This window comes from Nicotiana tabacum, chromosome 13 (genome assembly GCF_000715075.1).
Source record: "Nicotiana tabacum cultivar K326 chromosome 13, ASM71507v2, whole genome shotgun sequence".
In the NCBI taxonomy this organism is placed as follows: domain Eukaryota; kingdom Viridiplantae; phylum Streptophyta; class Magnoliopsida; order Solanales; family Solanaceae; genus Nicotiana; species Nicotiana tabacum.
The window spans coordinates 38,385,712-38,398,379 of record NC_134092.1 but is presented as its reverse complement, the minus strand read 5'-3'; the positions used below and the strand labels follow the sequence as shown (position 1 = coordinate 38,398,379).

Below are 12,668 nucleotides of genomic sequence, written 5' to 3'. Positions count from 1 at the left end.
AAATCAGATGTGTATTCTTATTTACTAGCAATTTAAGATTCGTGTTTGTTTCTTTGTGAATGATTTCTGTAGGGAAGGATTTTATTTTTTTTGGTTTCTCACCCAATGTCCGGTACCCGCATTAGAGCCCGATTATATCCAGATTCGCACCACGTAGGGCTCCATTCAAGGGGAAGCGCTCCCTATCAAGGATTTTTCCATACCCAGGGCTCGAACCCGAGACCTCTGATTAAGGGAAGAGCAACCCCATCCGCTGCACCACGTCCAAATACTTATAACCTTTGCTGCTTTGCTTCTCTGGACAGATTACCATTTTATTCTGTTCCTATTTCCTCCTTGTTCAGCAGAATTTGATTCGCATTTGTCCTTACCATGCTCCTTAACACAGCTACAAATTTTGTTCTTTTTTTTCGTAATGGAAAAAACTGAAACTTGTAATACTATTATCCTGTTGTTTCTAACTACTTAGATATTAATTTCTGAACAATTTCAATTGTTGTATGCTTGATCCATCTCTGGGGCTGTCATATTGAATTATTGACTGTCGAAACGCCAATAGGACAACTATATTAATTCTTTTCCTCAACCAAAATCAAGTTGCATAGGGAGAAATATGTTAAAGTGGTAAAGAGAAATATGCTAAGAGTGAAGATAGCTAGAACTACAGTGGCTCCAGAGAAGCAAGAAAATACTCTTAACAAACTGCAAAGCCAAGATTTTCCAATCCTCTTCCAGATTACACATACGAGAAATAAGAACGAATTATATCAGACCAAAAGAGAAATAAGAAAGAATTATATCAGACCAAAAGAGAGTATAACGCATTGCTTACAAAACCATCTGGCCAGCTTACCTATCAACTTTATAACTTTCTCAATATATTCAATGATCTATAAAAGAACTAACGAGCACCCTTAAATGAAATATTAGAAGGAAAACAATGTTCCCAACTTGCTTTTTCCCTAGCAGATTGAGAAAATTAGATGTTCTACAACAATAAATCTCAACTTTCTTCCCCTACATGCATAAATGCAGTCCTTCCTAATGGTATTTGTGAAGCCATTAGTTGTGGAAGCACCAAAACAAAATGAGCCTCCACGGGTTGGAGAAAGGTTGTTAGAGTCTTGGTATATATTCCTTTCATAAATCAATGGTAAACACTATTCATGGATGCCCGTGTAAGTGAATCGTTGCAGGCTGATCTTCAAGGTAACAGTCTCTCTCCCTTTTTCCACACAACGCCCGAAAATGAAATAATAGAATCTCCCATACCAATTGGGAGGAGTAAATAAAAGAAATAAATGAAAAGGCCAACTTCAAGTACTGAAGGGAGACCACCAGCTCCAATAAGAAAAGCACCCACGAGTGACTTCAAAAATGTACAATAGCTCTGGATGTCTCTAGGTGTATTCTTCATCACTCAAATCTATGGTGGAGATGGAGATGTTACATTCAACCGAAGATGGGGCGAGCTTAAAGGATCACAGACGATGAATGCGAACAATATAGCACTGAGAAAATGTAACAGCTCCAACCAACAGTGCACTGCACAAGTAACTCTAGCTCAATGAATATACGACAACAACAACAATAAACCCAGTGTAACGCGACATAGAAAAGAGAGAATCCCAGTATTCTAGAAATCAACTGTAAGTAAAAACCAACGGTGAAGCACAACTTCAAGCCAAGAAGAAACTAAAATACCTAGAACCACAACAAGCATATGAAAAATGTCACTGATAAAAGAATCATAGCAAGACTAGTCATAATTAGTGTTTAAAAGCAAATTATTCTCAATTTCCCAAGGGGAAGGCCGGTTTACAGCATAATATGTCAACGAAACAATATGTAGTTTTTATTATAGCACTAGGGCTTTGGAAGCCAAGAAGCTTTAGCACAACTATATTAGGCAATATGTGAGATGGTTTTCCTTCTTGGGAATTCTAATCAGTTCTGTAGAAGGAAGAAAGCAGGAATATCCTCTCTTCTTCCTTCCTTCAAACTTAACCATTGGCATTTGCAATAACACATGTTTGATGGATATTTAGATTCAGTGGCAAGCTCTCAACAGAAGACTAACCACTTATGCAGAGAAGGGTACTTATGAGTGTTTCCAAGATTAACTTACAAATTATTTAATGATGAAAGGACAACTTCACCATTGTAAGCATGAGCTTGACCCCAAATTACCTGAAATGCAGCAATAAAAAGCTCTTATTTACTTTTGATATCAGATGAAAGAGTTATGTTCAAACTAGAGTGTCGCTCCAGAAAACAAAAACTATTGGAGTCTTAACCTTAAATAAAGATATATCCATCAAAATGCTTGACCAACAGTAACTAATTCACCATAGCCCCTATTAGACCACATGTCGCACATGGTATGTTAGCCAACAAAAAGCATAAGGAAAACAAACTTAAGGTTGAATACCACATTTAAATATACAATTGAATAAAAATAGCCATAGCATTCTACATTGCTTTCTTACAACATTCTTAGTGAGCAGGTGAATTACTACATAAATGTATATCAGACATCATTGACTCAGTGATTCTAAAATATAAAGAAGTGAAGTAATAACATGAATGAGACTATCCCATAGATAAATATTCACAAGACCCTTGACCAAACAAATCCTTTTAAAAGTTTCATTAGCAATTATTACCTTGATGAGCTACTTGTATCCTACTTCTAACATCAGATGGCGATAGCTGCGCCCCCGTATGACTCGCTGCCAAAGATGCTGGAGTGAATTCTTTAAGTTCAGTTCCATTCGCTTTTGAACAAGCCTGTATTGAAATGAAAAGACTAAACATATGGGAGCTTCTACGTTTTTCCAAAGCCAGGCTGAATGTAAGTACAAATCTTACCATCTTACAAGGCATCTCTGAATACCCCGAGAAACAGGACGAATGAATGATGGATCCCGTTGTGAATACAGCAGACCGACCTAAAAAGAGTAATCATAGCATTTAGATAGTGTAATAGGCAGAGCATTGATATTTTGATTCTTTTGATATCTTTTCTTTCCCCTTTGGACAGGTCTTTAATTACATCTTTTTGCCGCACAGTGCCTTTACAAATTATAGCAAGAATATTGTGCAGCAAATATCCATAGCAACCACAGGGATAAAAAACAGAATCAGGACAAAAATGAAAAGCACAGATCCTGATGAAAAGGTGGAATTGACTTATACATAGTACCTCTATTAATGCAATAGCAGAGGGATCATCAAAGATTTCAAGACTACAATCAGCTAGATAGTTTACCTGCAAATTGGAGCAAAGTAAAAAAGCAAGGAAAAAAGAATGACTATGTTTTGCTTCATCCGAAAAAAAAAAAAAAGAATGACTAAGTATCTATGATGCTAATGGCTCTAAAAGCGGTAATCATATTATATCTACAAAATTTAGGTGGCAACTTTTGGAATGTCTTCTTTCCCAATCACAAAAGCACAAATACATGGCATCAACTTTTGTTTTTCATTTTATCCTTTTACACAGCAATTTACCTAATAAGAAACCAGTGTAAGGCCGTTGATCACATAACACATTACATAAGGAGACATGTGGACCATCACAAAGAGAATGATTCATACTCCTATATTTTGCTGTTATATATGCAACTTCATACTTTCCACAGGTTTTAGCCTGTTTGGCCAAGCTTTAAAAATCAGGTTATTTTGAAAAGTACTTTTTTCAAAAGTGCTTTTTGTAAAAGTACTTTTGGAGAGAAGCAGTTTGTGTTTTGGCTAATCAATCCGAAAAGCACTTTTGAGCAATAATGTGTGTTTGGCCAAGCTTTTCAAAAAGTGTTTTTAAGTATCAAATTACGAATAAGGACATGAATAGATTTACTTACTAGTTAATATTATAAGTAAATATATAATCTCAAAAATTTGTTATTAAAGACAATTAAATCTTTTCATTTTATTTAAGTAAAATATGAAAATAAAATTAAAAAGCACTTTAATTCTTTTAAAATGATTTAAATATATTAAAAAATCATTCAACTATAAACGCATTCGCCTCTGAAGTCGCTAAAAATAAGAAGAAATACTTATACATTAATATCCTAAGTATTACGTTTAAAATAAGTAAGGTTATTTTGGTATATACTTTATTTTGTTAAGGGTATTTTGGGTAAGAAGGAAAGTCAAAACTGCTTCCGGGAAGAAAATACTTTTTTTCTGCTTTTCTGAAACTGCTTCTACTTCTTCCCAAAAGCAACCCCCCCACCCCCCAAAAAAAAAAGCTTGGCCAAACACCTTGAATTGAGAAGAAAAAAAAAAACACTTTTGGCCTTTGGAGAAGCTTGGCCAAGCCGGCTAATAGACTAGTAAGCATCGCAAAGAGGCATCATTTACATGATTTCTAAGTGAAAACATAAAACAAGAGTAGCATGCAAATAATAGATCCACGGTACTTGCACCAATGGAAAGAAATGAACCTCTTTAAATTGAATAATTTAGTGCAATGCTCATATGATATTAGACAGTTACAGCTAGCACCTGCTTATATGCTTATAAAATAGAACAAGATGAATGATACCCCAAATTCTGCATTCACGAGAGACTGAACAAAGTCCATAAGTTGAATTTTAGCCCACTGACAACACAATACAGGATCATCAGAAGATGGAGGGTGTCTCCAGGGAGCACCAAAACATAGCTTGTCCTTCAGAATTCTTCCACTTCGTGCATCAACTGCAAACTTCTGTAGAAGTGACAATGCTCTATCCATGGCAGGATTAACTACTGTTACCTACAGTACAGATAAGAATAGCAGATGAGGGCTTAGACTTCATTGAATATTTTAAATATTTGGCGGTTCTAGTATGCTGCACTTTCAGAATGAAATTTTGAATATTGTACAAATTTAAGAAGTCTGCTCCATTTCATTGCAGTGCTTACACACCTACTGATGACTTGGTTATTCTCTTAATTACTTATGAGCCCCAATCCAGAGCGTTTCTGCATTTACTTTTCTGACTATTGTTTTAATTCAATTAAAAGTCCTAATTCACGTGTCCTTCCAAATAAAGCACCCAAACTAGAGAAATTTCCTCAACTACTCATGATATCCCAAGGATGCAAATTGTCAAAACTCCGTGAAATTCAGGATAGTCTCTCTATAATGTATGAGATTGCATTTTGGATCAAACAAATCAAGATGCAAGGCACAACTCTCTCTAGGTTATGCAATACATAACTGTTGGACATTTAACCATACAACAACAACAAACAAACAAAAAAAAACAATAACAACAAACCTAAGGTAATCCCACAAGTGGGATCTGGGGAAGGTAGTGTGTATAGAGACCTTACCCCTACCTTCTGAAGGTAGAGATCTTGGACATTTAACCTTATGAAAAAGAAACCATTTTGACTTGGTAGATATAAAAGAAGATCAACCAAGTTTCTTGACATAATATATTTACTCATTCATATCAATTCTCTTCGCATGTATCTTGCCTATTCCTACTTGTAGAGTTGTGTACACTATGTAATGGGAGACAATACTAACGGTAATGTGCCAATAAGCTTATTATTACACTAGGTCCATAAAGTAGAAACTCAATAGCTTGCATGAAAGCTAACTTTTGACCTTATACATGAATACAATACGGAAAACAAAATAAGACTTGCATAGTGACTCATCTGCAAGCTCAAATAGTTACAAAGTCCAACGCACCTACAGGCTAGCGGGAGAAACTGAAGCATGCCTTTGCTTTTTCAAATGAACTCAAAAGGTGCATCCTGATCAAAACCAATAGGTTTAAGATAATCCCAAGATTCAAAGGTGAGGTGTTGGAGACCATTGAGGAGTTTCAGGAGAGGGGAGAATTTGAAAAAAGCCTCAACGCATCTTTGATTGTCATTATTCCAAAACGCAAGGGTGCAATGAGCACCAGGGATAACAAACCTATTAATCTAGTAGGCAGCATCTATAAGATTATATCTAAGGTGCTTTCCAATAAACGTACGAAGGTTTCGGACGAGATTGTGTCTACTTCGCAAAATGCTTTTGTGGAAGGTAAACGTATACTGAATGCAACATTGCTAGCAAATGAAGTGGTAGATTCTAGAAGAAAGCAAGGAGTGTCAGATACTTTGAGCAAATTGGATCTTGAGAAGGCCTATGACCATATGAACTGTGAGTTTCTGGATCTTATTATGTTGCAAATGGGCTTCAGAGTAAAATGGAGAAAGTGGATCAAATTTTGCATTTCTACAATTGAATAAGGTAGTCGATTCTTGTGAGGCAGTTTGAGAGGCTCGAGACAGGGTGACTTGTCATCTCCTATGCTTTTTATTTTAGTTATGGAGGCTTTGAGTAAGATGATGGATAGAGCAGTGGCGGGCGGATATTTAAGACGTTTCAGTGCAGCAGTTGGGACATGGTACCGTGCGGATTTAACATTTATTGTTCGCGGCTAACACTTGGGTTTTTGTGATGCTAATAAGACTCCGTTGGAATACTTGGGACATGTGCTAACATGGTTTCAGGTGGTGTCGGGCCTTAAAATCAATCTGAGTAGTGCGAGATCATACCAGTTGAAGAGATGGAGGATGTTGAGACTCCAGCACACGTTTTGAATTGCAAGGTTGGGGCTCTTCCCACTTCCTACCTTGACTTGCCACTAGGTGTTTCAAATAAAGATCAAGTTGCATGGAATTCGGTAATTTAAAGGGTTGAGAAAAGGCCTGCAGGTTGGTAGAAAAGATATTTTTCCAAAGGAGGAAACTAAGTGTTTCTCAAGAGCACATTACTGAGCATTCCCACATATTTCATGTCTATGTTTCAGGCCCCGATCAGTTGGAAAGACTTCAAAGGAACTTTCTACGGGATTCAACAGATGGGGCGAGGAAGTTTCACTTGGTGCAGTGGGAGACTGTTACGTCTCCCAAGTGCTGGGGTGGGCTTGGTGTTAAAGATTTGAGAGCTTTCAATAAGGCCAATGGTTGTGGAGATTTGGGATAGAGGAACATGCTTTGTGGAGAGAGGTGATAGCGGAAAAGTACCAGGTCTTGAAGGGCTTGGAGGACTATAAAATATTACTATGCCTTATGGATGCGGGTTGTGGAGGAACATTCTGAAAGGATGGGAAGAGTTCAGCGGTTTTGTGTCTTTCAGGGTAAGGGGTGAAAGGAGGGTAAAATTTGAGGGACAAGTGGGACAATACCTTGTGACTTGCATTCCCAAACATTTTTAGAATTTCATGCCAAAAGGAGATGACAATCCAACGAGTCAGAATGATACAAGATAGAGAAGACTTTTTGGGATTTGAGGTTTACAAGGATCTTTCAGGATAGGGAAGTAACAAAATTCAAAAACCTAGTTGAGTAGTTTCATAAACATGGAACACTACAGGACAACCACGATGTACGGAGGTGGGGCGGAAAACAACAGGGTATTTTCTGTTAAATCATTTTATGAGAAACTTCTGGTTAGGGAGGAGGCTGCATTTCCACACAGATCAATTTGGATACCTAAGGTTCCGAGAAAATTGTGCTTTTTCACATGGCTAGCTACAAGAGGGGTGATGTTCACGGCTGAAGGTGCTTTATATGTAAGGGCTTGGGTGAAGACGTTGACCATCTCCTTCTTTATTATCGAGTAGCCTCGAGGCTATAGTGCGAAATTTTGTGTTTGTTTGGAATGAATAGGTGATGGCAGGCACCATGAAGAGCTCATGTTCGGTTGGAATTGCAGTAGGTGGATGAGAAGACGCGGGGTTTGGGATGTTGCTCTATTTGTGCTTATGTGAGTTATACGGAGAGAAAGAAATAGGAGAGCTTCTGAAAGATATGAACTTTGTTCAATTAAGAAATAGCCTTTTATCCCTTATTTCCTTTTGGTGCACCCATAAGGATCCTTTTGGCATAGAAGATTGGGTGTCTTTTGTAGTAACCATATCTTTCTATAGGTTGTTCTACTTTTTGATTACTTCTTGTATACGGGTGTTTTGTACCCAAACATTTCGATAAAATTCTTACTTTATTACGAAAAATCGAGATTTGGTTTTACTTTGGTCTTTTGATTTAAATTTATCTGCCTCACAAACATCAGCTTGTATACTTTTTAAGATAAAACCTCCACCACTGAAACAAGTTAAAACCAAATGCAATGGAAATTGTAACTTATTCTGGAACTTACTTGAAGATATGCCAAGTATGCATCCACGATATCCTCAAATTTACTGCTCTTCTCACTCATGACCCTAGATTCAAATAAATATGAGAGTGACTTAGTTTGTGATAATCATTTAGAATATGGCTCACGCACAAAACTGTTTATCGTAGAATACCACATATGTTATCAGAAAATGAGAATTTTTGACATATTTAACTCTCTTTTTATAACTGAGAAACCCCTGAGGTCCGTGATGCATGGTTCGAAACTAGGTAGGTAATGAGTCTGCTCCTCTACTCTTCTCCACTTAAATACTAGGCTTTTGTCTGCGCCTTGTTTCAAACCCATGACGTGCGCACAATCCACACATCACAAGCTGCGTTCTTACCACTAGACCAAAGCCTTGGAAACCAATTCAAAGAAAAAGTACTATGTAGCCCCACCTATGATGACTGGTTTAGAGATAACACTGGAAACATAAAGATAAAGAGAGCACTTGCTTTCCTCTGGTAAAACATGTGAAAGATTAAGTGTTATATGACAATGATCCTTACATTAGTCTACTTCCCCCCGAAACCCTTTCTTTTTCTTTCCCAAAGGTTAAAGTAATAGGTAAATTGCAGCAGATCACATGCCATAGGAAGCTATTTTGGAAGTTAAAATATCTGTCCTTAGGCATATGACAACATATTATCACAAAATGACCAGTGCTCTTAGCTTCTCCTAGAAAAATGGTTTATACTAATATACCTATGAAACTGGTCAACCACATTCCCCTTCACTGTGGAGTGCATATATTGAATTTCTATGTTCTCATAAGAAAAGCAAGCCCAGATAAGCAATATATTTTATTGACTAAATTTCAAGTTACGTGACAACTGCCAGACTCTATTGCTGCAGATCAATTATAATACATGAACAAGCACCTATAAGTACTTACTTCTGGTAGTAATTACTTAGCTTGAGTGCATAAACCTCAAATAGATGTCTCGGATTCGGCCCTAGCACCTCAACAATCACATTCCACTGCAGAATAAGTATGATCAATATTAACCCAACAAAAAATCATCTTGATGACATAACTTAAGCTAAAAAGCATATTTTTATGATTGTATTTTTCTGGTGTAAAGAAGATCATACCTCTGACTGACTAAAATAGTTGTCAACCATATGCATTTTAGCTTCTGCAGGGGTCCACCCAAATGTCTGCATTTCCAACAAAGTGAGATGTACCATAGTTCACATAAAATAAGCTAGTTTTAGCTAGACCTGTAAGACAAACAGAAACCATGCATACACAAATTAATTTGCAGAATAAATTTAACTACTGCAGAGAAAGATGACTCAGGCATCACTTCAACGAAGAAACCTGTCATTTAATAAGTAATATGAAGAGGTAAAGCAAAGAAAATCATGCAAGAAGCACGCAATTGAGAAAATCCTTTTATATTTACAGATCCCATCAAGACAAGGCAGGAAATATAGGTTTAAGCTGGATCAAGTGCACCTTAACAAATTTACAATTTACAAGAGCATAATATTGAAACAAGTGCACAAAAGGTTTACATCCTTTTGTTTTCATGATAAGCTATAGGCAAAAGATTCGCACTCATTGAGAGATGGAGTAGCAAGTTCGAATAATTCTGATGTGTTTACCTCACGTGAGATGAAAATATCCGGAAATCCAAAATCCATATAGGCACGATATGAGTAGTAGCTGCAATAATTTTCTTGTTAAGTGTTGAATCTCCAAATTGAATTAAAAGGAAATTAAAGATAGTTCCTCAGAGCATATAACAGTCACAAATCTGAAAACAACTACTGTAAGGCTGGTGAGATAGCTAGTGTAGTTTTATTCTGCAAATGCAAGATAATTACATTGCAAGTGTTATTACATGGTGTTACTTAAAAAAGAAAACATGCTGTTATTGATGTGTCCTACACGGGCATCAATTCCTCCTGTCAGACCAAAGTAGTTATGAATCCTCTTATGCTACGGTTTATGAGTTAAGTTTCATTAATGATGCTACAATGAAGTTCCACCACCAAACCATCCTATCTTTTAAACTTCTGAAGCTTACACAAAATTCACCTTTACCATTCAAGGGATGTATGTCACGCAAATGCAGGGATGTAGACCATTCTTTTAGAGCCTACTGAATGAAAAACTGCCTTATAGTTTAGCTCCCTAATTCATAAAACATACGAAGCATGCTTCCAGGTTCAAACATACATGATATGTGCCAACGAGGATAATTAGCACCTCAAACAGACTACCCCATGTCCATCACTACTCTACACTATGTGCACATTCAACCACAAACAACATACTATCACCTTTTCAGCATTCCTTTTATTGAATAAGGAAAAAGAAAGGAAGTTGGAGTGCTGCACTTCTTTTTATCAGTATTGTGTGAGTACAAAACCTGAAATTTCTGAACTAAGAGAGACAGCATACCAAATCTAATTTTGTACGAATTATGTGGATTCTAGTTATAACATTGAGGCAAAATGCATACATTCAAACCACATGATGCAACTAATCATTATAAAAAGGAAGTTTAACAACTAGGTCCATTGAGATGTCATGCAGATCCTAGGCTAAAAGAAAAAGTTAAGTTGCATTACCTATCAGATGTTACAAGAATAACTGGAAGACATCTCTCATTTGCACCCAAGGCTATCATTCTCCATATCAGACTATCGTGATACATGGACCCACAGACAGTAGAATCATCCTTCAGTATTGCATTCTTTAGAACTTCAATATTGTTTATCACCAGCTTCGGCTACTTATTTTGACATGTCCAACAAAGAAAACATCAATATTATATAAAGCACAAGACACAAGCTAAGTCAAAATGAAGACCATTTAACTCTGGGCCGTGTTTCAGAGACTTTTTACTGTGAGATCACAGGGTAAAGAACATGCTTATTAGACACATATCACTTTTAGCTCCCTACTACTACTTCTCATCAGTAACTAAAAATTATAAGCTTTTTTCATGAATCCAATCTTAGGTTCAAGCAAGGGGGTCAATTGAATACCCTTCACCGGAAAATTATACTACAGAAATAGACAAAAATTCATTTTTTTGTTTATATATAAACTGTCAGAAAATGTTCTAGTGTAATGGCAAAGGGGATTTAAAAATTGCTTTAGGTCACAAGTTTAAATCCTAGGTGTGACATTCTAGTTTCTTGAATCCCCTTATATGAAATCCAGGGCTCCGCCACTGCCAACTTCATTTGGATTACCTGAAAATAATCTATTTCAGCGGCGGATGAAAGGAGTTCCAATAACAAACAGGGCCAATCCGTGGCTGAATTGGCCAAAGACCTCGAAAACCCACCAGTCTGATTCAAATGCTTAATCGCATTAGCTCTCCACTTTTGCTGCACACTTATAACCTCTTTAGCCAAATTCAAAGCTGCCATTGCTTCCTTATAATACGTCTGTTCCTCCAAACTCAACCCAGAGCTCTCTTGGGCATTTAATCGAACACTTGATGCAAAAACTGCCCTTTCCCATAAATTCAACACCGAACTATTCCTAATCGAAACAGCCTTCCTGGAGTTAGAAACACTGCCATTTAGGATCTGTTTAAGGGCTGTATTAAGTCCATGCCATTTACTCAAAACAGTGAAAATTTGATGAGAGCTTATAGTTCCAAGCTTAATACCCTTTTGGGCCATTGATTCGAGGCAACATTCGAGTCGAGCTGTAAGAGAGGGCAGTAAAGGAGGTGGGCAATTGGACCAAGAAGACCAAGGAAATGATTGGCCGTGAATTGGGTGATGATCTTTAATGGATTCTGCAAAGTCCACGTAGCCTGTTACATGAGGGCCACTGTTCCATTTACCCATAAGACCTGTAAAACACAAATGTATAAACACACAGAAAAAAACGATGAGTAATTCATGTTTGTGTAATTTGATGATGCTTACGTTCGAGGATTAGAGTGGTTTTGCCGACGCCACGAGGGCCGTGAAGAATAAGGGGTTGAGGGACACGGTGGTGTTGAGCGTGGTTGTTGAGGACGGTTTCGAGGAGGGGCCGTGGGATTATTTTCCATGCCTTTTTCACCATTTTTGCTGCACTCAAGTTGAGAATGTAATGAGAGTTTCTTCAGGGAGCAGAAGACAAGTAAAGTGTAAGCAGTGTTCTTCACAGACGACAGGGAAATTGGAAGTAAAATGAAATTTCTATTTCTATAGAGTAAACATAGAGGCTAAAATTAAATATTTTTGTTCGAGAACGGAAGTTATTTTGCATGTTGATGGTACTCCAATGGATGATTCAACTCAATTAACACACTATGTCATGCTCAATCAAAATTAACACATGTTGTGTTTTTGAAGTATTTGAGAAAATATATTTATATTCTTAATATATACGGTGAAAAAAGATGACGAGATAGTCATAAAATAATTAAAACTCAAACAAAATATAAAAAACCACTCATACACCTAACCCTACCCGTTAAGTAAAAACTCACCCAAAAATAAATTATTTTCTATGTTCCTCGTC

General features: G+C 36.9%; 1 protein-coding gene across 2 annotated transcripts; it reads right to left on the bottom strand.

The window, feature by feature from the left end:
* Positions 1–769: 769 nt before the first annotated feature.
* LOC107802246 (uncharacterized) lies at positions 770–12,360 on the bottom strand. Of its 2 annotated transcripts, XM_016625710.2 has the most exons (14): positions 12,086–12,360; positions 11,396–12,009; positions 10,766–10,926; positions 9,794–9,854; positions 9,278–9,343; positions 9,078–9,163; positions 8,162–8,225; positions 4,553–4,765; positions 3,206–3,271; positions 2,872–2,951; positions 2,667–2,790; positions 2,298–2,357; positions 2,129–2,190; positions 770–1,545 (listed from the first exon to the last, which is right to left on the bottom strand). In XM_016625710.2, the coding sequence occupies exons 1-11, from the start codon at positions 12,225–12,227 to the stop codon at positions 2,676–2,678; spliced, it is 1,668 nt and encodes a 555-aa protein (XP_016481196.1). In that variant the 5' UTR covers positions 12,228–12,360; the 3' UTR covers positions 770–1,545; positions 2,129–2,190; positions 2,298–2,357; positions 2,667–2,675. The 2 variants fall into 2 exon arrangements, with proteins under 2 accessions (XP_016481196.1, XP_016481195.1); XM_016625709.2 differs by lacking the exon at positions 2,298–2,357.
* Positions 12,361–12,668: the final 308 nt, after the last annotated feature.